The sequence below is a fragment of the Gorilla gorilla genome, chromosome 20 (assembly GCF_029281585.2).
Source record: "Gorilla gorilla gorilla isolate KB3781 chromosome 20, NHGRI_mGorGor1-v2.1_pri, whole genome shotgun sequence".
Lineage (NCBI taxonomy): Eukaryota > Metazoa > Chordata > Mammalia > Primates > Hominidae > Gorilla > Gorilla gorilla.
In genome coordinates, this window is record NC_073244.2 from 16,142,921 (window position 1) to 16,167,960 (window position 25,040).

General features: G+C 54.6%; 3 protein-coding genes and 2 non-coding genes across 5 annotated transcripts; 4 read left to right on the plus strand and 1 right to left on the minus strand.

Annotated features, from left to right (window-relative positions):
- The first annotated feature begins 587 nt into the window (after nucleotides 1-587).
- PPAN (peter pan homolog) lies at nucleotides 588-9,633 on the plus strand. The gene is made up of 12 exons (XM_019015221.4): nucleotides 588-696; nucleotides 785-955; nucleotides 1,784-1,885; nucleotides 2,083-2,133; nucleotides 2,243-2,413; nucleotides 3,881-3,957; nucleotides 4,163-4,270; nucleotides 4,373-4,496; nucleotides 4,574-4,652; nucleotides 4,735-4,864; nucleotides 4,947-5,116; nucleotides 5,195-9,633. The coding sequence occupies exons 1-12, from the start codon at nucleotides 679-681 to the stop codon at nucleotides 5,413-5,415; spliced, it is 1,422 nt and encodes a 473-aa protein (XP_018870766.3). The 5' UTR covers nucleotides 588-678; the 3' UTR covers nucleotides 5,416-9,633.
- LOC115931683 (small nucleolar RNA SNORD105) lies at nucleotides 1,930-2,014 on the plus strand. Its single transcript, XR_004068128.1, has one exon. It is a non-coding gene; the product is annotated as a small nucleolar RNA SNORD105 (small nucleolar RNA).
- LOC115931689 (small nucleolar RNA U105B) lies at nucleotides 4,007-4,085 on the plus strand. Its single transcript, XR_004068134.1, has one exon. It is a non-coding gene; the product is annotated as a small nucleolar RNA U105B (small nucleolar RNA).
- P2RY11 (purinergic receptor P2Y11) lies at nucleotides 5,900-9,633 on the plus strand. The gene is made up of 2 exons (XM_004059978.4): nucleotides 5,900-5,988; nucleotides 7,873-9,633. Exons 1-2 carry the CDS (start codon nucleotides 5,970-5,972, stop codon nucleotides 8,976-8,978), a joined length of 1,125 nt encoding a protein of 374 aa, XP_004060026.2. The 5' UTR covers nucleotides 5,900-5,969; the 3' UTR covers nucleotides 8,979-9,633.
- Nucleotides 9,254-15,099, minus strand: EIF3G (eukaryotic translation initiation factor 3 subunit G). Its single transcript, XM_004059979.5, has 11 exons — nucleotides 14,044-15,099; nucleotides 13,858-13,904; nucleotides 13,292-13,375; nucleotides 13,093-13,181; nucleotides 12,894-12,953; nucleotides 11,313-11,417; nucleotides 11,029-11,218; nucleotides 10,205-10,312; nucleotides 9,940-10,076; nucleotides 9,729-9,835; nucleotides 9,254-9,365 (listed from the first exon to the last, which is right to left on the minus strand). Exons 1-11 carry the CDS (start codon nucleotides 14,061-14,063, stop codon nucleotides 9,350-9,352), a joined length of 963 nt encoding a protein of 320 aa, XP_004060027.1. The 5' UTR covers nucleotides 14,064-15,099; the 3' UTR covers nucleotides 9,254-9,349.
- Nucleotides 15,100-25,040: the final 9,941 nt, after the last annotated feature.

Sequence of the window (25,040 nt, forward strand, 5' to 3'; positions counted from 1 at the left end):
AGCCCAGTGAGGGGGTGTCCCTTTCCCCCACTGCAAGGTTTTGGGGAAGAAGCCAGAGGCCTGAGGCCAAGACTGAGGCTTTGAGCGGAAAGAAGGAGGGGGCGAGTTATTCACGAAACGCCCGCCTTGCCCAGAGTTTCCAGAAGGTGATGTGGAGTTTCCATCCCTCAGCCTGTCTGCAGACAGGGGTACCCGGGGAGGACAGCTGGCCCAGAGGAGTTGCGAGACGAAAGTGAATGATTGCCACAGTCATTCCCTCCGGTGGCTTCTCCCCAAGTACTTGGCGCCAGAGCGCCCAACATTGTGCATACATGGTCGCTCCTAATTCGTGGGCCCGGGGGACATTATCAGCCTTACTTTGGTATATTTTAGGAGCCTCGGAATGCAGAAAGTGGTTTTAGCCCAGCTGGAGGAAATGGGCCGAAGCGGGATTCGAACCGGCGGATTCGTTTCTCTGCAGCCCGGAGCCGCGTAGCCCCGCCCCGGTCTCCCTAGAAACAGGCACCCGTGTCTCCATAGCAACCGCTCCATCTGATTGCCCCTCCCCGCTCCCAGAGGCCACCTAGTGCGCAGGCCCGCCTGATGACGTCCCACGCCGTGCCGGCTCTCAGGCGCCGGAAGTGAGCTGCGCAGCCCGGAAGCGGCGGACGCAGGAGGCCTCGTGGAGGACACAGCAGCATGGGACAGTCAGGGAGGGTAAGGCCCGGCAGCTTGGGAGGCAGGTGGCGCAGGTGGGGTCCCGGCCGAGGTCGCGGCGCTGACCCTTTGTCTCTCGCCGCCGCAGTCCCGGCACCAGAAGCGCGCCCGCGCCCAGGCGCAGCTCCGCAACCTCGAGGCCTATGCCGCGAACCCGCACTCGTTCGTGTTCACGCGAGGCTGCACGGGTCGCAACATCCGGCAGCTCAGCCTGGACGTGCGGCGGGTCATGGAGCCGCTCACTGCCAGCCGTCTGCAGGTCTGTACCCCACCCCCAGCCCGCTTCCACCCACCCTCGGCCTAGTCTTCGTAGCTGCAGTAATGGCTCCCGCTGTAAAACTGTGGGAGGACTTAGTTTCCCCAGCTGGAAAAAGGGACCCTCATGGGGAGCATCATCTCTGCCTTTCAGGGCTTTTGCTGGGCTGGAGTGAGGGCGCGCAGCTTGGGAGATAGTCGCCTAAGCCTGACAGTTAAGACTGGAATTTGGAGCCGGGCGTGGTGGCTCATGCCTGTATTCCCAGCATTTGGGGATGCTGATGCGGGAGGATCACTTGAGCCCAGGAATTCGAGACCAGCCTGAGCAGCATGGTGAAACCCCGTCTTTACAAAAAATAGAAAAATTAGTCGGATATGGTGGTGCGTGCCTGTAGTCCCGGCTACTCGGGAGGCTGAGGTGGGAGGATTCCTTGAGCCCAGGAAATTAAGGCTGCAGTGAATCGGGATCGTGCCACTTCACTCCAGTCTGGGCGACCGGAGGAGACCGTGTTAGGAAAAAAAAGACTAGAATCTGGAGGCAGCAAAGCAGGGTTGGAAACTGACTTCTCCCCAGTGTCTGAAGCAAGTTACTTAAACTCGCTGGGCCTGAGTTCGCTCATTTGTCAATGGGAAGATGCGCTGTGAGCAAGAGACAGAGTTAGAACTCAAATCCGCGTCCGATTGACTCTAAAGGCTAAGATCCTTTTGCTCCTCTGGGCTTGTTGAAAGGGTCAGATGCAAGACAGACCATAACAGGATCTGCACCGTCAGCTTATAGTCGTCGCAACAAGGGATAAGCTATGTTTTCTTTTTTTCTTTTTGTCATTTCCAGGTTCGTAAGAAGAACTCGCTGAAGGACTGCGTGGCAGTGGCTGGGCCCCTCGGGGTCACACACTTTCTGATCCTGAGCAAAACAGAGACCAATGTCTACTTTGTGAGTAGTCGCCCTCACCCTTCATCTCCCCCAGACCCCCCCTTCCCCTGTCTCTCATGATGAACACATATGCCTCTGAGCTGCTGTGATTTCTGGCTTCAAAGTAAACGCTCTGAAGAAGAGATGGGGCAAAGGTGCCTACTCCAGGCACCTCTGCTAGACCCCTCCAGAGTCACTGATCTTTTCTTCTCCTGCAGAAGCTGATGCGCCTCCCAGGAGGCCCCACCTTGACCTTCCAGGTCAAGAAGGTGAGAGGGGTGGAGGTGGTACAAAGCCATGTGGGGTGGGAGCTGGACTTCGGGGTGTCCGCAGCCATGTGTGGTTGGTGGTCACCCCCTCCTCTCTCCTGCCCTACAGTACTCGCTGGTGCGTGATGTGGTCTCCTCACTGCGCCGGCACCGCATGCACGAGCAGCAGTTTGCCCACCCACCCCTCCTGGTACTCAACAGCTTTGGCCCCCATGGTATGCATGTGAAGCTCATGGCCACCATGTTCCAGAACCTGTTCCCCTCCATCAACGTGCACAAGGTGGGTCTGGCCTGGCGAGGTGGCAGGTATGGGGGCGTGCAGCGGATAGAGGTGCCACAGACCCTCAGATGGATTGCTCACTCCTCCCAGCGCTGAGACTGAGAGCGCCCGTGTCTGATGATGCTGGGCAAAAGTGTCCAGAGATTCCCCCAACGCTCCACACCCCCATGAGCTGCACCTTTTCCAGCCAGTGGAAAGAAATACTGATGGAGCTCTATTTCCCACGTGTGTTGAGTGCTGGGCTGAGTAGGATCGTAGCATCTCTTCTTAGGGCCCTGTTTTACAGAGGGAAGCTGCGGGCCCAGTGCTATGGCTTCAGCCTGTAATCCCAGTACTTTAGGAGGGTGAGGTGGGAGGATCGCTTGAAGCCAAGACTTTGAGATCAGCCTGTGCAACATAGCGAGACCCCACGTCTACAAAAAGTAGATTTTTAAAAAGCCCGGTGTGGCGGTGCATGCCTGTAGTACCAGCTACTGGGGAGGCTGAGGTGGGAGGATCACCTGAGCCCAGGAGGTCGAGGCTGCAGTGAGTTGTGTTCACGCCACTCTACTCCATCCTGGGTGACAAAGCGAGACACTGTCTCAAAAAAAAAAAAAAAAAAAAAAAAAGCAAATCTGAGGCTGGCAGAGATGCTAAGTTTAGATTCCAGGGGGCAGGACTGGATTTTTAATTTCATTTGGCTCCTGAGTCCTAGCTCCTAATCCTTGTCACTAGTGACTCTCAGATGGGACTTATAAATTATATATATCAGTCATCAGGGAGGCTAATACGGCTCTGGGACCAGAATTTCTTGTTTACCTTTTTTTTTTTTTTTTGTGATGGAGTCTTGCTCTGTCGCCCAGGCTGGAGTGCGGTGGCACAATCTCATCTCACTGCAAGCTCCGCCTCCCGGGTTCACGCCATTCTCCTGCCTCAGCCTCCCGAGTAGCTGGGACTACAGGTGCCCACCACCATGCCCCGGCTAATTTTTTGTATTTTTAGTAGAGACGGGATTTCACCGTGTTAGCCAGGGTGGTCTTGATCTGACCTCGTGAGCCGCCCGCCTCGGCCTCCCAAAGTGCTGGGATTACAGACGTGAGCCACCGTGCCCGGCCTTCTTTACTTTTTTTTTAAGAGACGGGGTCTCCGTACATTGGTCTTGAACTCCTGGGCACAAGTAATCCTTCAGCCTCCGCTTCCCGAGTAGCTGAGACTACAGGCGTGCACCACCACATCCAACTCATTTTTCCATCTACTTTTTGTAGACATGGAGACTCGCCGTGTTGCCCAGGCTGGTTTTGAACTCCTGGGCTCAGGCAGTCCCACCACTTCAGCCTCTGGAGTAGCTAAAACTGGCAGGTGCGAGCTGGAAGCAGCATTTCTAGCCAGTGCCACAGTCCACGAACTGTGTGTGTATCCCCCAAAGCCCCCACTTCCCCAAACTTTGCCATGAGTCTACTGGACTATGCTCTCTTCCTCCCCTTCCAGGTGAACCTGAACACCATCAAGCGCTGCCTCCTCATCGACTACAACCCCGACTCCCAGGAGCTGGACTTCCGCCACTAGTGAGTGTCCCAGCAGGATGGGAGATGAGGGGGTGCCGGGTGGGGGCTTCCACATGCGGCTGATGACAGCACTCCTGCTGAGACGCTGTGATTGCTCTGTCCAAAGTAAACGCCCTGACGCACTGTGGGAAGGGTGAGATGGGCACCGCCAGCCCTATCACGTGCCCCCTGACCACCCCCTTGCCGTCCACTCATGTTCCTGCAGTAGCATCAAAGTTGTTCCTGTGGGCGCGAGTCGCGGGATGAAGAAGCTGCTCCAGGAGAAGTTCCCCAACATGAGCCGCCTGCAGGACATCAGCGAGCTGCTGGCCACGTGAGGAGGGCATAGGGCGGGAGGCCACCGCGGCCCGGGGACCCCAGAACAGGACCGGGAGCCTGAGCTCCCCCACTGAGCCCTGTTATGTCCTACACACAGGGGCGCGGGGCTGTCGGAGAGCGAGGCAGAGCCTGACGGCGACCACAACATCACAGAGCTGCCTCAGGCTGTCGCTGGCCGTGGCAACATGCGGGCCCAGCAGAGTGCAGTGCGGCTCACTGAGGTGAGGCCCAGGGCAGGGGGACCCCCGGGCTCCACCAGTCCCAACGGTGAGCTGACGCTTCTTCCTCATCCCCCCAGATCGGCCCGCGGATGACACTGCAGCTCATCAAGGTCCAGGAGGGCGTCGGGGAGGGCAAAGTGATGTTCCACAGTTTTGGTGAGGCCGGGGCCGCCAGGGGTGGGGGGTCATGGGTGTGGAGCTGCACCCGGATCTCGGTGACCCGCGTATCTTGGCTCAGTGCGCAAGACGGAGGAGGAGCTGCAGGCCATCCTGGAAGCCAAGGAGAAGAAGCTGCGGCTGAAGGCGCAGAGGCAGGCCCAGCAGGCCCAGAATGTGCAGCGCAAGCAGGAGCAGCGGGAGGCCCACAGGTCCAGGCAGGGCTGGGAAGGGCAGGGCCAATGGGGGGTCCCTGGGATGGGCGGCCATGTTGACCCCCACGCCCTCCTCCAGAAAGAAGAGCCTGGAGGGCATGAAGAAGGCACGGGTCGGGGGTAGTGATGAAGAGGCCTCTGGGATCCCTTCAAGGACGGCGAGCCTGGAGTTGGGTGAGGACGACGATGAACAGGAAGATGATGACATCGAGTATTTCTGCCAGGCGGTGGGCGAGGCGCCCAGTGAGGGTATGGAGTGGGGTCTGCAGCAGGGCACCCAGAGCCTGTCTTTGTCTCTGGGGGCCCTGACACTGTCTCTCCCCACAGACCTGTTCCCTGAGGCCAAGCGGAAACGGCTCGCCAAGTCTCCAGGGCGGAAGCGGAAGCGGTGGGAAATGGATCGAGGCAGGGGTCGCCTTTGTGACCAGAAGTTTCCCAAGACCAAGGACAAGTCCCAGGGAGCCCAGGCCAGGCGGGGGCCCAGAGGGGCTTCCCGGGATGGTGGGCGAGGCCAGGGCCGGGGCCGCCCAGGGAAGAGAGTGGCCTGAGCCCAAGCCGCACCGGAGCAGCGGCTGGATTGAACGCCCCAGATTGGGGCCCGAGATGTGGCCCTCGGTTTCCTTTCATAAAGGAGTTGTGTCCCCACCCCTTCCACTCCAGTAAAGAACTGAATTGGTCAGGGGTCCACGTCAGCGTTTGGGATGGGGGATACTGGAGCCATACAAAGCAACCCAGAGAGTCCTGGGCCGGCCACACCCGAGTCCCTCCCGCCTGGTTTCTTCCTGGAAGCTGGGTCTCTCCCCTACTTTGCATGGGGTTGGTTTCATTGGTGGCAGCAGCAGCCATGAGTGGCCCCTCCCCCCAGTCCCACCAAAGAGCCGTGTAAGCAGGCAGGTCATGCTTTCAGCAGATGAGCTTGAACCTCAGGAGGGCTGTGGCACAATGAGGAAGGAAACGTGGGTGGAAAGGCACGCTGGCCTGCTCTGCTGGCTGGGCCAGGAACTGGGGATGGGGCTGGGGCAGGGCCCGCTAAGCCACTGGTGACTGGGGGAGGGGCTGGGGAACTGGGTAGCAGACACAGGCTGAGGCTCGGCACGGGACCATGGCAGCCAACGTCTCAGGTAAGGAGAAGGCATGTTGGCTGTCTCTGGGGGTCTGCAGATTGTCAGGAGGTGGGGGTAGTGGGTATTGGTAAAACACCTAGGTCTGGGACTGGGCACGGTGGCTCACGCCTGTAATCCCAGCACTTTGGGAGGTCGAGGTGGGTGGAACACGAGGTCAGGGGTTCGAGACCACCCTGACCAACAAGGAGAAACCCCGTCTCTACTAAAAATAAAAAAATTAGCTGGGCCTGGTGGCACATGCCTGTAATCCCAGCTACTCGGGAGGCTGAGACAGGAGAATCACTTAAACCCGGGAGGCGGAGGTTGCCATGAGCCGAGATTGCACCATTGCGCTCCAGCTTGGGCAATGAGTGAAACTCCATCTCAAAAAAAAGCCTAGGTCAAGGCTGGGTGTGGTGGTGCGAGCCTGTGATTCCAGCTACTCGGGAGGCTGAGGCAGGAGGATCACTTGACCCCAGGAGGTCGAGACTGCACTGAGCTGTGATTGCACCACTGCACCTCAGCCTCGGTGACAGTGAAATCCTTTCTCCAAAAAAAAGCCACGTCTAGACGACACTTCCTCCCTAAGCAGGCTGGCGTTGGGAGCGGGGAGGCACCTCCGGAGAAGCCTGTCCCCAGCCTGCAGAGGCAGGGGTGGGGTGCACAAGGAGTGAGTGCCCCTGTGCTGCTGTGCCCTGGGCACTGTGGTGAGCACTGGCACCAGTAATGGGTAAGCAGGCCCCCCCATCCTCCCGAAGGAGGGAGATTTTTCTCACCGTCATCAGGTGGCACAGGGTATGGGGGAAAATAACACAGGGAAGGGAGAGTGGAGGCACGAGGGCTGCTGTCACAGTGGTTAGGGTGGCCTTGGGGCCTCTCGCAGGCAAGACCACGGACGTGGGAAGAGGAGCCTCAAGAATGTCTGGGTGTGGCTGGGCGCAGTGGCTCACACCTGTAATCTCAGCACTTTGGGAGGCTGAGGCGGGCAGATCTGAGGTCAGGAATTCGAGACCTCTTGGCCAACAGGGGGAAACCCCATCTCTACTAAAAATACAAAATTTAAAATTAAACCAGGTGTGGTGGTGGGTGCCTGTAGTCCCAAATACTCAGGAAGCTGAGGCAGGAGAATCACTTGAACCCGGGAGGCAGAGGTTGCAGTGAGCTGAGGTCACATTGCACTCCAGCCTGGGTGATGAGAGTGAGATTCTGTCTCAAGAAAAAAAGTCTGGGTGCAAAGGTACCAAGGCACAAGTCTGCAAGAGCTGCCAGGAAGCCTGGGTGGGCTGGTGCGAGGGAGTGAGTCGCGGAGCACAGAGGGTGGCTCTGGGGGGTATGGCGGGCGGGAGCGCTCTTGTGGGACCTTGTGGGGTGAGTTTGGCTTTTTGGCGGCAACTCCCTGGGCAAGTGTGAGCACCTGGAAGCAAAAGGATGGGGCAAGACCCCAGCGCTCGCGGGTGCCCTCTGGTGGCCATGAGGAGAAGAGGCTGTGGGCAGCGGCGGGTGCCAAGGTCAGGGCAGGGTGGGGGCTGGACCCCACGGGGCTTCGGACGGCACAGATCTGAAGTGGAGCCGGCAGGCCTTGCTGGGGCTGGACTTTGGGGAGGAGGCCTCTAGTGGGGCCAGGTGTGGTGGGGGAGTAGGGTGGCCGCTGTCCGTGTTACCAGTGGACCTTGAGCTCCAAGACTGCCTGGCCTGCCTAAGCTGGTCCATCGGGGCCCAATGCAGAACTCTGGTTCTGAGCCCCAGTCCTGTCCACATAAAGGAGTGGAGCCCGGTCCCCTTCCAGGGAGGGGAAAGAACTCGTGTCCAGGGATCCACGCCATGGCAGACGTGGGCTCTCAGGGTAGCAGGAGCCGCCTTATGGGGGAATAGGGCTCAGCTGGTGACACCTTCTGCCCACAGGTGCCAAGTCCTGCCCTGCCAACTTCTTGGCAGCTGCCGACGACATCCTCAGTGGGTTCCAGGGGGACTTCCTGTGGCCCATACTGGTGGTTGAGTTCCTGGTGGCCGTGGCCAGCAATGGCCTGGCCCTGTACCGCTTCAGCATCCGGAAGCAGCGCCCGTGGCACCCCGCCGTGGTCTTCTCGGTCCAGCTGGCAGTCAGCGACCTGCTCTGCGCCCTGACGCTGCCCCCGCTGGCCGCCTATCTCTATCCCCCCAAGCACTGGCGCTATGGGGAGGCCGCGTGCCGCCTGGAGCGCTTCCTTTTCACCTGCAACCTGCTGGGCAGCGTCATCTTCATCACCTGCATCAGCCTCAACCGCTACCTGGGCATTGTGCACCCCTTCTTCGCCCGAAGCCACCTGCGACCCAAGCACGCCTGGGCCGTGAGCGCTGCCGGCTGGGTCCTGGCCGCCCTGCTGGCCATGCCCACACTCAGCTTCTCCCACCTGAAGAGGCCGCAGCAGGGGGCGGGCAACTGCAGCGTGGCCAGGCCCGAGGCCTGCATCAAGTGTCTGGGGACAGCAGACCACAGGCTGGCGGCCTACAGAGCGTATAGCCTGGTGCTGGCGGGGTTGGGCTGCGGCCTGCCGCTGCTGCTCACGCTGGCAGCCTACGGTGCCCTTGGGCGGGCCGTGCTACGCAGCCCAGGCATGACTGTGGCCGAGAAGCTGCGTGTGGCAGCGTTGGTGGCCAGTGGTGTGGCCCTCTACGCCAGCTCCTATGTGCCCTACCACATCATGCGGGTGCTCAACGTGGATGCTCGGCGGCGCTGGAGCACCCGCTGCCCGAGCTTTGCAGACATAGCCCAGGCCACAGCAGCCCTGGAGCTGGGGCCCTACGTGGGCTACCAGGTGATGCGGGGCCTCATGCCCCTGGCCTTCTGTGTCCACCCGCTACTCTACATGGCCGCAGTGCCCAGCCTGGGCTGCTGCTGCCGACACTGCCCTGGCTACAGGGACAGCTGGAACCCAGAGGACGCCAAGAGCACTGGCCAAGCGCTGCCCCTCAATGCCACAGCCGCCTCTAAACCGTCAGAGCCCCAGTCCCATGAGCTGAGCCAATGACGTGGCCTAGCGGAAGCCACCTCCTCACCCTAGGTGTTGCTGGAGAACCCTGAGGGCAGGGCCCGAGCCCCGACGCATCCCTTCCCCCAAAAAGCAACACCTGTGGTTGCGGCCAGGTCAGGCCCAGCTGCAGCCCAGGCAGAAGCAGTCGCCTTTCCCACCCATAGCGCTGGCCACAGGGCTCCCTGCAGGGTCAGGGACCAGACCACGCCCAGGGGAGGGGAGGCACTGGCCCCCACCACAGGACTGGAGACGCAAGAACAAAAAGAACCAAGTAGAGTGGAGCTGCTTTATTGCCCTTGGAGCCCGCGCTCTCGGAGGCTGTCTTCTGTCGCCAAGGGTCCCGGGCCGAGTACACAGTGGCAGCTGGCTTAGTTGGTGGACGGCCTGGGGTAGGGGAGGGTTGCAGGTATGAGACTTCTGGGGGCACCCCAAGACCCCAGACACCCAAGTGGCATCTTGGGGGTAGGTGGGCAGAGGATGGGGTAATGTGAGGACGAAGCGGGCACGGAGCCAGATGGCCAGTCTCCAGGCCTGGTCCACGGACTGGCAGGGACCCCAGGCACAGGAGCTGCCACCCCTCTGCCCCTCTGCCAGGTTTTGGAAAAAGACAATAAAGGACTGTCCCCTCAAAACCAGCTGGGGGACTGTTAAATTGGCTCAGGGCTATTGGTTGGCCCAACACTCCGTGAAGGTGCTGGGACAAGGCAGGGAGAGGTGGGGTGGGGCGGGGCAGGGGTGGAGTCTTACTTGGCCCACTCGACGTTGAGGATGAGGTGGTCGTAGCCAAAGCCGGACACCCCGGCAATGGCACGGGCGGCATCCTCGCGGCGGTGGAAGCTGATGAAGGCAAAGCCCTGTGGAGGGGCGGGATGGGGTCAGGGGCACAAGCTAGGACAGGCGACCCTAGGACAAGTGACCCTCACACAGCCCCACCACGCCTGCCTGCCTGCCTGCCCACCTTGGATTGGCCAGTGGTCTTGTCCTTAGCCAGGTAGATGCGGGAGATGGAGCCGAAAGGCCGGAAGAGCTCCTGCAGGTCGGTCTCACGCGTGTCCTCTGACAAGTTGGTGACACGGATGGTGGCGTTGTCGTCGGCTGTGTGGGAGAGGGGAGGTGGCTGTGAGGGGGAGGACACTGCCCAGCCCTCGTCTGCACGCTTCGGGGATAATTACGAGGTGCCGAGAGGTGCCCACCCACCAGCCTGGCGTCGGGGTGCCCCTCACCTCTGCGGTTGGGCTGCATGGACTCCCCGCGGCGGCTGGCCCCGTCGCGCAGGCTTGGCGGCACATACTTCCCTGTCTTGTTCTGCGTGGCCTGCACCGGCTCTAGCTCTGAGGACCAAAAGACAGTCAAGTTCAACCTCACTGTGGCGCAGGCGTGGGGACAGAGCCGCCCCAGGAAGCTCGGGCTTCAGTGTTGAGCCAGCGCAGGCACTATGTGTCAAACCACAGGCAGCCAGTTGGCCACGAGGACACCAAGGTGACACCTGAGAAGCTGACACCATTTGAGCTCCCGGCCAGCGACACTGGCGGAGGAGGAGGAGCCCCGACCCCACCCCAGAGAGGGCGGGAGGACAACAGGGACGGCAGCCTCACATGCACAGCGACGGCAGACATGGGACACACGACAGGAACAGTGCCCAGGTCCCCCTCGCATGGCAGGCGACAAGTGCACGTCTCCACTCTCACAATCGCCACCAGCAAATCCCACCAAAGAATTCGGACGGTACAGCCACAGGCATGCAACGGAGACACTATACACACAGTGCGCACACACAATGTGGGGTGATCAGCACCCTGGGGCCGACAGACAGCAGCTCACCAGGACAGTCACAGGGCCACCAGCAAAGTCACAGCTGCCAAGTCGCACATATATGGGAGACGCCTGTCTCCCAACCATAGGTGCAGCCAATTAGGAAGGCACAGACGCCCCGAGGAGAGTCCGGCACCATCAAACCCGCTGCACTGTCGTGCGGGAGATGACAGCACAAAGGCAGCAGTGGGGACAGAACCCGTGCGCTGACAGCAGGACCCTCCCACCCCCGCACCTCCCGGCAGCTTCTCCTTCTCGCCAGTAGACAGGCCCAGCTGCTCGGCCAGCTCCTTCTGCATGGGCCCCAGCGTATCCTTGTAGGGGCAGCGGGTGGTCCAGTGGTCGCCCTTGCAGATGCGGCAGGACACGATCTTCTGGCCCTTGAGTTTGTTCATGGGGTCCTCCTCCTCCTGGCAGTTCAGGTCCTGGCAGAGGCGGGTTGGGGGGAGCTCAGAGGCGGCTGAGGCACCCCCTTTGCCCCACCCCAGGATGCCAGCCCCACCTGATTGCCCCGCTTACCTCTTTGCTGGTGATGAACGTCATAGAGACATCGTCACTGACAGTGGTGGTGGCCACATTGGGTCCCGGGGGGTCAAACTCTGAGTTCCCGAACTTCTTCCAGTTCTGGGCTCAGGGAGGGATGGGGGACAGTTGAGGACAGGGGCAGGCTGGGTTCCACAGTGGGGTACCCTAGACCTACAACAGCCACCCCCAGAGTGTCTGGGCCTCAAACCCCATTTTCATCCTCCTCAAGCACTCCCTGAACAGTCCTGGCGACAGTTGTTTCCTGAGTACACGCCAGGCCTGAGCTCCAGGAGGCAAGGCAGCTGTCAGCCTCTCGGGGTCCAGGTGACAGCTACACAGCGTGGGGCCTGTGCAGCCTGGCGGACCAGCTCCCACCAGGGCGCAATACTCAGGGATGTGCAGGGGTCCACCTAGACCTCCGGGCCCTTGAGCTAGACAACCTGAGCCTCAGCTTCCTCCCTTATAAAACGGGAACCACAAAAGCTTCCTGCCTCCCTGGGCTCCTAAGGAGACTGAATGAGAAACACTTTGTGCAAGGTGCTTGGCATGGGGTATGTTACAATTAAGTGCACAGCAAGCTGTTCTAAGTATACTTATTGCTAACGCTTCTTCCAAAAACTGCTGCGACCACCTCCTGCCTCCGTTCCTGCAGGTTGACAGGCCAAGAGGAATAAGAATCTAACCGTGGCTGGGCGCAGTGGCTCCCTCCTGTAATCCCAGCACTTTGAGAGGCGAAGGTGGGAGGATCTCTCAAGCCCAGGAGCTGGAGACCAGCCTGGGCAACATAGTGAAACCCCATCTCTACAAACAATTAAAATTAGCCGGTGTGGCAGTGCACACCTGTAATCTCAGCTACTCAGGAGGGTGGGGTGGGAGGATGGCTTGAGCCTGGGAGTTCGAGGCTGCAGTAAGCTATGATTGTGCCACTGTACTCCAGCCTGGGCAACAGAACTGGACACTGTGTCTTTAAAAAAATTAAAAGAATCTAATTTTTATTCGATATTTACAATGGATGTTATTTGATATTTAATATGATATCTATCATCAAACTTTGATTAGATATTTATCATTTATTTAGTTGCTATTTATCGACTGCTGTGCCTTGGACTTTTCAGGGCCCCAAGACAGTGCAAGCACCCCAGGCCTCAGTTCAGCTTCAACAAAATAGGTACAAAGAGGTAAGCCCGGCTGGGTGCGATGGCTCACACCTGTAATCCCAACACTTTGGGAGGCCTAGGTGCACAGAGCATGTGAGGTCAGGAGTTCGAGACCAGCCTGGCCAACATGGCAAAACCCCGTCTTTACTAAAAGTACAAAAATTAGCTGGGTGTGGTGGCACATGCCTGTAACCCCAGCTACTCGGGAGGCTGAGGCAGGAGAATCACTTGAACCCAGGAGGCGGAGGTTGCAGTGAGTTGAGATCGTGCCACTGCACTTCAGCCTGGGGGACAGAGCAACACTCTGTCTCAAAAAAAAAAAAAAAAAAAAAAAAAGAGTTAAGCCCCATCTCTAAACACGTCCGGGAGCACGGTTTTCCAATTCCTCTAGGTTAGCCCTGGGGAAGAAGAGCCTCACCTTCCTCCTTGCGACAGCCTTTGAAGCCTTCCGGGTCTCAATCCTGAAGGTGCGGACAATCTGAGGATGGGAGGAGAGAAGGGTCAGGCTCCTGGGACCAAGGGATCTCCTTTATCAACCTCCTCAACACACCCCACCCCATTCCGGTCTATGGGCCCCCAAGCACAAGGGTCCCCACCCCCTGCACCCCCACCCTCACCTTGAACTTCTTGCCATCCTCATCTATCTTGTACTCTGTCACTGTCTTTATGTTTCCGTTGATGACCTCCTTGGGAGGCGGCAGTGGAGCTGGCAGAAGGGGAAAAACAGAGAAGGACTGAGCCCTGGGTCATGGGGATCAGGAGCGGCAGGGCTAGAGGGAGAGGCAGCCCGGACACCGAGTGGCAGTCCTCACTCACCTCCCGGCAGTAGCTCTGGTTCTGGGCTGGTGTCACCTGTGGCCAGAGGGATCCCCTTGAGGAGCTCGCTGGTGACACATTTGTCTGCAAAAGGCAGCGTAGGGAGGAGGAGTCAGTTCCAGGGGCAGGAGCTCCCCAGCTGCGATGGAAGGGCTTTTGGGATGACGCCTACAGCAAAAGCGGAGAAAGGCAGGCCAAGGGCAGAGGGCTGGCCAGGCAACGCACTGGGATGGGCCTGTGGGGACTCGGAGTGGCAAGGATGGGGGATCCCTCGTAGGAAGGTGGGTGCCAGGCCATGAAGCCAACCAGGCGCCAGTAGAGAAACAGGAGACGGGAGATTACAACTTCCTCCCTGGAGGAGAACAGCTGGGAGGCAGTGGCATGGGAGGAAGAAGGACCCGCCGGGGAACACCTGGAGTTGGCAACAGGCGGGTCCCAAGGAGGATGGCGCGGGGCAGGGGCAGACCGTGACGGGGTACACGGTGCCAGACTGGGAGATGGAAGCAGGCGGCAGTCACACGGCTTGGGCCTGGCCGCGAATACCCCGGGCGACCGTGTACACTTACCGTCCTCCCCCTCCTCCTCCACCTGGTCGGCCCAACTGGGCTTCGAACTGCGGAAACAAATGTGTGGGGAACGAAGATTAAGTCAGCCAGGCCCGGCTCCCGCAGCCTCGGCGCACCCAGGCCCCATAATACTTCCCAGAGCACCCCAACCGCTTCCCGTGCCCCTTTCCGCGATCACCGACTCACTCAAAGTCTCCAGTAGGCATCGCAAAAAGTATTCTCCACGCAGCCCAAGCCCGGCCAGAGAGCGGAAGCGGGCAAAAACGAGACTTCCGGTGCCGCCGTCGCCGCCTAGAGGGGCCCAGCCGCGGCACCCACAGCGACACCTGCGGACGGAGGTGGAGGCTCACGCGGCTGTGTATGCTACTGGGCGCTGCTGGTACCAGAGTAGGGCCAGCGGGGCAGAGGCTGATTTCAGGGCTGGTCCTATTAACCTTTAAAATTAAAATAGGCCAGGCGAGGTGGCTCAAGCCTGTAATCCTCGCACTTTGGGAGGTCGAGGCGGGCGGATCACCTGAGGTAAGGAGTTCGAGACCAGCTTGGCCAACGTGGCGAAACCCCGTCACTACTAAAAACACAAAAATTAGCTGGGAGTGGTAGTGCGTGCCTGCAGTTCCAGCTACTCGGGAGGCTGAGGCAGGAGAATCGCTTGAACCCGGGAGGCGGAGGTTGCAGTGAGCCGAGATCGCGCCACTGCACTCCAGCCTGGCGACAGAGAGAGACACCGTCTCAAAAAAAAAAAAAAAAAAAAAAAAATTAGCCAGGCATGGTGGTGGGCACCTGTAATCCCAGCTACTCGGGAGGCTGAGGCGGGAGAATCGCTTGAACCCAGGAGGCGGAGGCTGCAGTGAGCCGAGATCGCACCACTGCACTCCAGCCTGGGGCTGCAGAGTGAGACTCAGTCTCAGAAAAATAAGTAAAATTAAAATAAATAATAATAATCATAAAGCTCACTTATTGAGTGCTTATCGTATATGAAGCATGGTGAGGAGGATATTACTTCCATTTTACAGCTGAAGAAACTGAGGCTCAGACTGGGTGCAGTGGCGCCTGCCTGTAATCCCGCACTTTGGGAGACCGAGGCGTGGGGATGGCTTGAGGCCAGGAGTTTGAGACAAGCCTGGGCAACATAGTGAGACCCCTGTCTCTAAAAAAGAAAAAAAAAGAAAGAAAAAAGAAACCAAAGTTCGGGGAAAACAATCCTTTTGCTTAAACTGTTCCTTGTCTTCTTTCCCGATCCCAATGATTCAGATGCCAAGTGGCCTCCCCTCAGCCACTCCCTCTTCTTTTCTTTGTAGCATTCTTGGCTTTCCGGTATAATTTTGTGCATTTACTTGTTTATTGCTCAGCTCCTTGCTCTAAGCACAACCGTCCTCAGTCGAAGTGATTCATGATGACTCCCCAGGGGAAAAAACTGGTCCTCAGGGAGGAAAAAAATCTTAGATATTGTGGTCTTCCAAAGCCAGCTCTATCAGACAGCATTTATCCCTAAGTATTTAGTTTCTGCCTTTAGGGAGATATTAAATGTAATTAAATTGAAATTAATTTAGTTGATGTAAATTCAATTTTAGGATAATTCGGGTTTTCTCCTAAGAAGGGTGATAATGAACAAAAAACGTTTGACAATGCCGGACGCAGTGGCTCACGCCTGTAATCCCAGCACTTTGAGAGGCCAAGATGGGCAGATCTCTTGAAGTCAGGAGTTCGAGACCAGCCTGGGCAATATGGGGAAACCCCGTCTTTACTAAAAATACAAAAATTAGCTGGGTGTGGTGGCCCGCGCCTGTAATCCCAGAACTTTGGGTGACTGAGGCAGAAGGATCACTTCAGCCTTGGAGTTCGACCAGCCTGGGCAACACATAGTGAGACCCCCCATCTCTAAAAAACAACTTTTTTTTTTTTTTTTTTTGAGATGGAGTCTCACTCTGTCGCCCAGGCTGGAGTGCAGCGGCGCAATCTCGGCTCACTGCAACCTCTGCCTTCCGGGTTCTAGTGATTCTCCTGCCTCAGCCTCCCAAGTAGCTGGGATTACAGACGACCACCACCACGCCGTGCTAATTTTTGTGTTTTTAGTAGACGGTTTAGTAGAGACGGGGGCCCACCTCGGCCTCCCAAGGTGCTGGGATTACAGGTGCGAGCCACTGCGCCCGGCCCTTAAAAAAAAATTTTTTTTTTAATCAGCTGGGCATAGTTCTGTGTGCCTGTAGTCCCAGATACTCAGGAGGCTGAGGTGGGAGAATAGCTTCAGCCCAGGAGGTTGAGCCATGATCATGTGACTGTACTTCAGCCTGGGTAACAGATGAGACCCTGTCTCAAAAACACACACGCACACACACACACATGCAACAAAACAAAAAATAACTTGTAAGGGAGAATGCCCTGAGAAAAATAAATAAGAAGACAGGAAAAAAAAGTTTATGCTTTTTTATCCTCTGAGGTGTGAGTGAGGAGGCCACTCAAGTGTTTGGAATATCACCAACTTTTCTTGTGGAAAAAATTATTCTAGAAGCCTGTAGAGAGCCAAGTGGAAGGGAAAACATTAGCTGGAGAGCAGGAAAGAGAGGCACGCCGCTGTGGCCTTTCAGGAGGGTGGCCTGGCTATATTGGTGAAAATACGAAGCTGGTCCAAAGGACTGATAAACATTTTTACAAGCTTACTCAAATGTACTCTGAGCAACACAAAATCCAAACAACCTAGCAGATTGGGCAAAGCTTCAAAAATTCGATATCACCCCGTGGTAGTAAAGATGTTATAGGGAAACAGGCTGGGCACCTGTAATCGGGAGGCCGAGGTGGGTGGATCACCTGAGGTCAGGAGTTCAAGACCAGCCCCTGGCCAACATGGTGAGATGCCGTCTCTACTAAAAATACAAAAAAAAAAAAAAAAAAAAAAATCTGGCCATGGTGGTGGGTGCCTGTAATCCCAGCTACTTGGGAGGCTGAGGCAGGAGAATCGCCATTGCACTCCAGCCTGGGCGACAGAGCAAGACTCCATCTCAAAAAAAAAAAAAAAAGAGGAAGCGATATATAAAATGGCATATATTACAGGAACCAATTTGTGTAAATCTTCAACAGCACATAGATATGCAGATATATGCAAATCATTTCCTGGAAAGAAAGAATCAGAACCTGTTAATGAGGAATGCTTTGGAAAGAAGGCACCAAGAAAGGAAAGATTATTTTTGGACATGTATTAATATATAATATGCATTTATGTAACATATGTGAAATGTAACATATAAATATATTTCTTGGCTGGGCACTGTGGTTCGTGCCTATAATCCCAGCAGTTTGGGAGGCCAAGGCAGAAAGATTTCTTGAGCCCAGGAGTTCAAGACCAGACTAGGCAACATCATTGAGACCCCATCACTACACACACAAAATTGCTGGGTGTGGTAATGCACGCCTGTAGTCCCAGCTACCTGGGAGGCTGAGGTAGGAGGATTGCTTGAGCCCAGGAGGTCAAGGCTGCAGTGAGCTATGATTGTGCCATTACACTCTGGCCTGGGTGACAGAGCAAAAACCCTGTCTCTAAAAAAGAAAGAGGCTGAGCACAGTGGCTCATGTCTGTAATCCCAGCACTTTTGCGGGCAGATGACCTGAGGTCAGGAGTTCAAGACCAGCCTGGAAAACGTGGTGAAAACCCATCTCTATTAAAAATACAAAAATTACCTGAGCATGTTGGTGCATGTCTGTAATCCCAGCTACTCAGGAGGCTGAGGCAGGAGAATCGCTGGAGCCCAGGAGGTGAGGCTGCCGTGAGCCAAGTGCTGGGATTACACAGGTGTGAGCCACATCAAGGTTTGGGTGCAAGAGTACATCTGGTTATAGATTACAGAAGCATAATACCCTAACCCCATTAGATGTTATTTTATGTGTAGGAAAAGGTTTGAACCAGGTCCTTTTTCTTTTTTTTTTTTGAGATGGTGTCTCGCTCTATTGCCCAGGCTGGAGGGCAGTGGCACAATCTCGGCTCACTGCAAGCTCCGCCTCCTGGGTTCATGCCATTCTCCTGCCTCAGCCTCCTGAGTAACTGGGACTACAGGCGCCCGCCACCACGCCCAGCTAATTTTTGTATGTTTAGTCGAGATGGGGTTTCACCTTGTTAGCCAGGATGGTCTTGATCTCCTGACCTTGTGATCCGCCCGCCTTGGCCTCCCAAAGTGCTGGGATTACAGGCGTGACCCACCCGTGCCCAGCCCAGGTCCTTTTATTCTTTTTTTTTGAGACAGAGTCTTGCTCTATTGCCCAGGCTGGAGTGCAGTGGTGTGATCTCAGCTCACTGCAACCTCTGCCTCCTGGGTTCAAGCGGTTCTCCCGCCTCAGCCTCCTGAGTAGCTGGGATTACAGGCATGCGCCACCACCACACCCGGCTAATTTTGTATTTTTAGTAGAGACGGGGTTTCTCTATATTGGTCAGGGTAGTCTCGAACTCCCGACCTCAGGTGATCCGCCTGCCTGGGCCTCCCAAAGTGCTGGGATTACAGGCATGAGCCACCGCACCCGGCATGCCTTTTTTTTTTTTTTTTTTCTTTTTTTTTTTTTGAGACAGGGTCTTTCTCTGTCACCCAGGCTGGAGTGCAGTGGCACGATCACAGCTCACTGCAGCCTCGACCTCCCCAGGCTAAGGTGATGCCCTTGCCCTGGTCTCCCAAAATGCTGGGATCACAGGCATGAATCACCGTGCCCAGACTCATTTAAGGAATATAATGACTCGGGCAAGGGACATGGTGTGCCCTGTGCTCTGTCCTGTTTTGTCTTCAAAGCCTCGTTCTGTAGAGCTGTGCAGACGTGTCTCACGTGTCTCAGAGTCAGGGGCTTTGTGAAATTACGCTGGAAAACAGAATTGAGCAAACCCAGCTTAACATTAGTTACTTTCTCTCACATTTTCACAACAAAATATCACAGACTAGGAGGCTTAAACAGCACACATTTATTTTCTCAGTTCTGGAGGCTGGAAGTCCAAGATCACAGTGTCGGCAGGGTTGGTTTCTTCTGAGGTGGGGGCACCTTCTCCCTCTGTCCTCACGTGGCCTCCTCTGTGTGTGTCTATGTCCCAATCTCTTCTTCTAAGGACATCAGTCACATTGGATTAGGGCCCACCCTAATGACCTCATTTAAACTTTTTTTTTTTAATTATTTTTTTTAAAGGTGAAGTCTCACTCTGTAGTCCAGGCTGGAGTGCAGTGGTGCAATCTCAGCTAATGGCAACCTCCACCTCCTGGGTTCCAGTGATTCTCCTGCCTCAGCCTCCCGAGTAGCTGGGTCTACAGGCATGTGCCACCACACCTGGCTAATTTTTGTATTTTTGTATTTCTAGTAGAGACGGGGTTTCACCAAGTTGGCCAGGCTGGTCTCAAACTCCTGATCTCAAGTGGTTTGCCTGCCACGGCCTCCCAACATGCTGGGATTACAGGCATGAGCCACCACACCTGGGTTTAATTTTCTCTCTAAAGGTCCTGTTTCTGCCGGGCACAGTGGCTCATGTCTGTAATCCCAGCACGTTGGGAGGCCAAGGTGGGCGGATCCCCTGAGGTCAGGAGTTCGAGACCAGCCTGGCCAACATAGCGAAACCCCCGTTGTCTACTACAAATACAAAAATTAGCCAGGTGTGGTGGCAGGCATCTGTAATCCCAGCTGCTCGGGAGGCTGAGGCATGGCAATCCCTTGAACCCGGGAGGCAGAGGTTGCCATGAACCAATACTGCGCCACTGCACTCCAGCCTGGGCGATGGAGTGAGACTCTTTTTTTTTTGAGATGGAGTTTTGCTCTTGTTGCCCAGGCTGGAGTGCAGTGGCATGATCTCAGCTCACCGCAACCTCCACCTCCCGGGTTCAAGTGATTCTCCTGCCTCAGCTTCCCTAGTAGCTGGAATTACAGGCATGCGCCACCATGCCCAGCTAATTTTGTATTTTTAGTAGAGATGGGGTTTCTCCATGTTGGCCAGGCTAGTCTTGAACTCCAAACTCAGGTGATTCGCCTGCCTTGGCCTCCCAAAGTGCTAGGATTATAGGTGTGAGCCGCCGCGCCCGGCCAAGACTTTGTAAAAAAAAAATAAAAATAGGCCATGCGCGGTGGCTCACACTTGTAATCCCAGCACTTTGGGAGGCCGAGGTGGGAGGATCACTTGAGGTCAGGAGTTCGAGACGAGCCTGGCCAACATGATGATACCCCATCTCTACTAAAAATACAAAAATCAGCTGGGTGTGGCCAGGCATGGTGGCTCACGCCTGTAATCCCAGCACTTTGGGAGGCCAAGGTAGGTGGATCACCTGAGGTTGGGAGTTCGAGACCAGCCTGACCAACATGGAGAAACCCTGTCTCTCCTAAAAATACAAAATTAGCTGGGCGTGGTGGCACATGCCTGTAATCCCAGCTACTCAGGAGGCTGAGGCAGGAGAATCGCTTGAACCCAGGAGGCGGAGGTTGTGGTGAGCCGAGATCCTGCCGTTGCAGTCCAGCCTGGGCAACGAGAAGGTGACTCTGTTTCAAAAGAAAAAAAAAAAAAAAACAGCTGGGCGTGGTGGTGTGTGCCTGTAATCCCAGCTACTAAGGAGGCTGAGGCAGGAGAATCACTTGAACCCAGGAGGCGAAGGTTGCAGCGAACCAAGATTGCGCCATTGCACTCCAGCCTAGGTGACAGAGACTCCATCTCAAAAAAAAAAAAAAGTAAATAGAGATAAAAAAAAAGAAATACTAAATTGATGGACATGCAGATGTGGTAACAGCCAAAAAACAGGGGCAGAAAGGAGACGTGGCAATGTCCTTACTGTGGTTTTTCTAGGGAAGTAGACGGGCACCTCAGCCTTACATGCTTATTTCATTAAAAAAACAGCCTTCCACTATGAACTATGGTATGGCGGTTCCTCAAAAAATTAAAAATAGAACCACCAAATGACCCAGAACTTCCACATCTGCTTTATACTTACAAGAATTGAAATCACTGGAGACCAGTCTGGGCAACAGAGTGAGATGCCATCTTTACAAAAAATAATCATATATTAAAAGGAAAAAAAAAGAAGCCAGGCACGGTGGCTTACACCTGTAATCCCAGCACTTTGGAAGGATGAGGAGGGACGATCATTGGAGCCCAGGAGTTTGAGACCAGCCTGGGCAACATAGCAAGAACTCATCTTTACTAAAAATAAAAATAAAAATTAGTTAGGCGTGATGGTACATACCTGTAGTCCCAGCTACTCCAGAGACTGAGGTGGGGGGATCTCTGGAGCGAAGGAGTTCGAGGCTGCAGTGAGCTATGATCGCATCACTGCAGTCCAGTCTGGGTGAAAGAACAAGACCCTGTCTCTAAAAAGAAAAGACAATGGTTTCTAATTCTTACACCAAAGTACATCCTCAAGTTGTTGTTCTTGGTGAAGGATCGTATACCTGAAACTGTGACCAGTGAAAAAGTGGGATTAAAAACAAGAAAATTCAGGCCAGGCGCAGTGGTTCACACCTGTAATCCTAGCACTTTGGGAGGCTGAGGTAGGCGGATCACCCGAGGTCAGGAGTTCAAGACCAGCCTGGCCAACATGGTGAAACCCCATCTCTACTAAAAATACAAACATTAGCTGGGTGTGATGGCCCATGCCTGTAATCCCAGCTACTCAGGAGGCTGAGGCAAGAGAATCCCTTGAACCCCAAGATGGAGGTTGCAGTGAGCAGAGATCACACCACTGCACTGCAGCTTGGGTGACAGAGTGAGACTCCATCTCCAAAAAAAAAAAAAAAGGAATTCAACAAGTTGGTTAGATTCAAAGAACACAGTTTACAAAATCACAGCCAATACAAATGGAGCATCTCTCCATAGGCAAAGGACCATGGTTTAGAAATCAAGAAAACATCCCATTTATATTAGTAATGAAGGGACTAAATACTTAGGAATCAAGTTATGAAGTCTGCAAGATCTGGATGAAAAGCTGTGGACACAAAGGAATTCCTGAACAAACAGGACAAACCCTGTTCTTAGAAAGGAAGGCTTGTCATTAACATGTCAATTCTTCCAGAAGTCTGCAAAGTTAATGAAATCCCTATAAAACACCTGCTTGATTTTTAGTGGATGTGCCAGTTCTAAAGTTTCAATCCAGTCATTCAACTCCTAGAAAAGTAGCCTAGATGTGGATACACATGTGTATACAAATCTATGTCCAGCCATCCCTCGGTATCCCCAGGGGATTGGTTCTAGGACCCCATGTGGTACCAAAATCAGAATGTGCTCAAATCCCTAATATAAAATGTCATAGGCCGGGCATGGTGGCTCACACCTGTAGTTCCAGCACTTTGGGAGGCTGAGGCGGGTGGATCATTTGAGGTCAGGAGTTCAAGACCAGCTTGACCAACATGGTGAAACCCCGTCTCTACTAAAAATACAAAAAAATTAGCCGGGCGTGGCGGCACATGCCTGTAATCTCAGTTACTTGGGAGGCTGAGGCAGGAGAATCGCTTGAACCCGGGAAGCAGAGGTTGCAGTGAGCCAAGACTGTGCTACTGCACTCCAGCCTGGGCGACAGAGTGAGACTCTGTCTCAAATATAAAATAAAATAAAATAAAATGGCATAGTATTTGCACATACGCTACACATATTCTGTGTACATTACTTTTTGACAGAGTCTTGCTTTGTCACCCAGGCTAGCGCAATCTCGGCTTAATGCAACCTCCACCTGCTGGGCTCAAGTGATCCTCCCATCTCAGCCTCTGGAGTAGCTGGGACTACAGGTGTGTGCCACCATGCTCAGCAAATTTTTGTTATTTTTTGTAGAGAGGGCATTTCGCCATGTTGGCCAGGCTGGTCTTGAACTCCTGGCCTCAAGTGTTCCTCCTACCTTGGCCTCCCAAAGTGCTGGGATTACAGGCGTGACCCACTGCGCCCGGCCTCTCCTGTGTACTTTATGTCGTTTCTAGATTATTTGTAATACCTGACATAACGTCTACACGTTGCTTTATTCTCATGGATTCCACGTAGTACTTGGTAAGTGGCAAATACAAGTTTTGCTTTTTGGAACTTTGTGGAATTTTTCTGAATATTTTAAATCTGTGGTTGGTTGAATGCCAGAGGTGGAACCCTTGGATACAAAGGCCTGACCTGCATCACAATTCAATCTACTGCTCTTGAGACTGTAGTTGTTTCCAAACAATATAAAGAAAAAAAGTTCAAATAAAGGCTTTCTAAGAGATTTATTGTATAACATAGTGAGTATAGTTAATATATTCTTGTCCAGGTGCAGTGGTTCATGCCTATAATCCCAGCATTTGGGGATGCCAAGGCAGGTAGATCGCTTGAGCCCAGGAGTCTGAGACCAGCCTGGGCAACAAAGCGAGATCCTGTCTACAAAAAATATAAAAATCAGCTACCAGGCATGGTAGCTCATGTCTGTAATCCCAGCACTTTGGGAGGCCGAGGCAGGCAGATCGCTTGAGCCCGGGAGTCTGAGACCAGCCTGGCCAACATGGCGAAACCCCATCTCTACTAAAAACATAGAAATTAGCCAGGCCTGGTGGCAGGCCTGTAATCCCAGCTACTCGGGAGACTGAGGCATGAGAATAGCTTGAACCCGGGAGGCAGAGGTTGCAGTGAACCGAGATCGCACCACCGCACTCCAGCCTGGTGACAGTGAGATTCCGTCTCAAAAATAAATAAAAATAAAAATAATGATTAGCTGGGTATGGCGGCACATGCCTGTGGTCCCAGCTACTGCAGAAGCTGAGGTGGGAGGATCACGTGAGGCCAGGAGTTTGAGACCACCCTGAGCAACACAGTGAGACCCCATCTCCACAAAAAAAATGTAAAACTTAGCTGGGCATGGTGGCATGCGCCTGTAGTTCCAGCTACTCAGGAGGCTGAGGCAGGAGGATCACTTAAGCCCAGGAGATCAAGGCTGCAGTAGAACATCGCTGTACTCCAGCCTGGGCAACAGAGCAAGATCCTGCCTCTAAAATATATATATATATATTTTAAAAAGGACAAAACTGATACACATATTAATGGCATGGATGAATCCCAAAGGCATTTATGCTGAAAGATCTGAAACACAAGAGCCCATGCTGGCCTGAACAGGCAGATGTCATCTATGCAGACAAAACTGGATGGGAGGCTGCCCAGGGACTGGGAAGGGGGAGATCAAGTGGGAGGAGGCACAAGGTGACCTGAGGTGACAGAGACATTCTCTATCTTGATAAGGATATAGGCTACAGTGCTATGTTCACTTCTCGAAATTTAAGCTGAACATTTAGGACTCGCATATTTCATATTCTACCCCAATTTTCAAAAATAGAGGAACAAGAGAGATTCCTAGGTAAGACAACCTTCGAGGTGCAAGACAGTTTATTTATTTTTTTCGAGACAGTCTCGCTTTGTCGCCCAGGCTGGAGTGTGGTGGCACGATCGTGGCTCACTGCAGCCGCCGCCTCCCAGGTTCAAGCAATTCTGCCTCAATCTCCCAAGTAGCTGGGATTACAGGCATGTACCACCACACCTGGCTGATTTTTGTATTTATACTAGAGATGGGGTTTCACCCTGTTGGCCAGGGTGGTCTTAAACTCCTGACCTCAGGTGACCCACCTGCCTGGGCCTCCCAAAGTGTTGGAATTACAGGCGTGAGCCACTGTGCCCGGCCCAAAGTGGTTTATTTTTGAGACAGGGTCTCGCTGTGTTACCCAGGCTGGAGTGCAGTGGCACAATCTCGGTTGCAGTGAGCCGAGATTGCTACTGCAACCTCCACCTCCTGGGCTCAAGCGATTCTCCCACTTCATGCTCCTGAGTAGCTGGGACTACAGGCACGTGCCACCATGTCCCACTAAGTTTTGTAAAAGCAGTCTTAATAGACACTATCACCGGGCGCGGTGGCTCATGCCTGTAATCCCAGCACTTTTGGAGGCCAAGGTGGGTGGATCACCTGTTGTCAGGAGTTTGAGACCAGCCTGGCCAACATGGTGAAACCCCATCTCTACTAAAATTAGCTGGGCGTGGTGGTAGGCGCCTGTAATCTCAGCTACTCGGGAGGCTGAGGCAGGAGAATCGCTTGAACCCAGGAGGTGGAGGTTGCAGTGAGCCAAGATCATGCCATTGCACTCCAGCCTGGGCAACAAGACCACAACTCCATCTCATAAAAAAAAAAAAAAATTGACACTATCGGCTGGGTATGGTGGCAGATACCTGTAATCTAGCACTTTAGGAAGCCAAGCGG

What these genes read in the sequence shown, in the direction of transcription:
- PPAN (XM_019015221.4), top strand. An exon ending in ATCAGCGAGCTGCTGGCCAC is followed by an intron (nt 4,271 to 4,372) that starts GTGAGGAGGGCA and finishes TCCTACACACAG; the next exon opens with GGGCGCGGGGCTGTCGGAGA. An exon ending in GTGCAGTGCGGCTCACTGAG is followed by an intron (nt 4,497 to 4,573) that starts GTGAGGCCCAGG and finishes TCATCCCCCCAG; the next exon opens with ATCGGCCCGCGGATGACACT.
- EIF3G (XM_004059979.5), bottom strand. Translation starts at nt 14,063, where the DNA reads ATGCCTACTGGAGACTTTGA. An exon ending in GGAGGAGGAGGGGGAGGACG is followed by an intron (nt 13,376 to 13,857) that starts GTAAGTGTACAC and finishes TGCCTTTTGCAG; the next exon opens with ACAAATGTGTCACCAGCGAG. An exon ending in CATGCAGCCCAACCGCAGAG is followed by an intron (nt 10,077 to 10,204) that starts GTGAGGGGCACC and finishes TCTCCCACACAG; the next exon opens with CCGACGACAACGCCACCATC.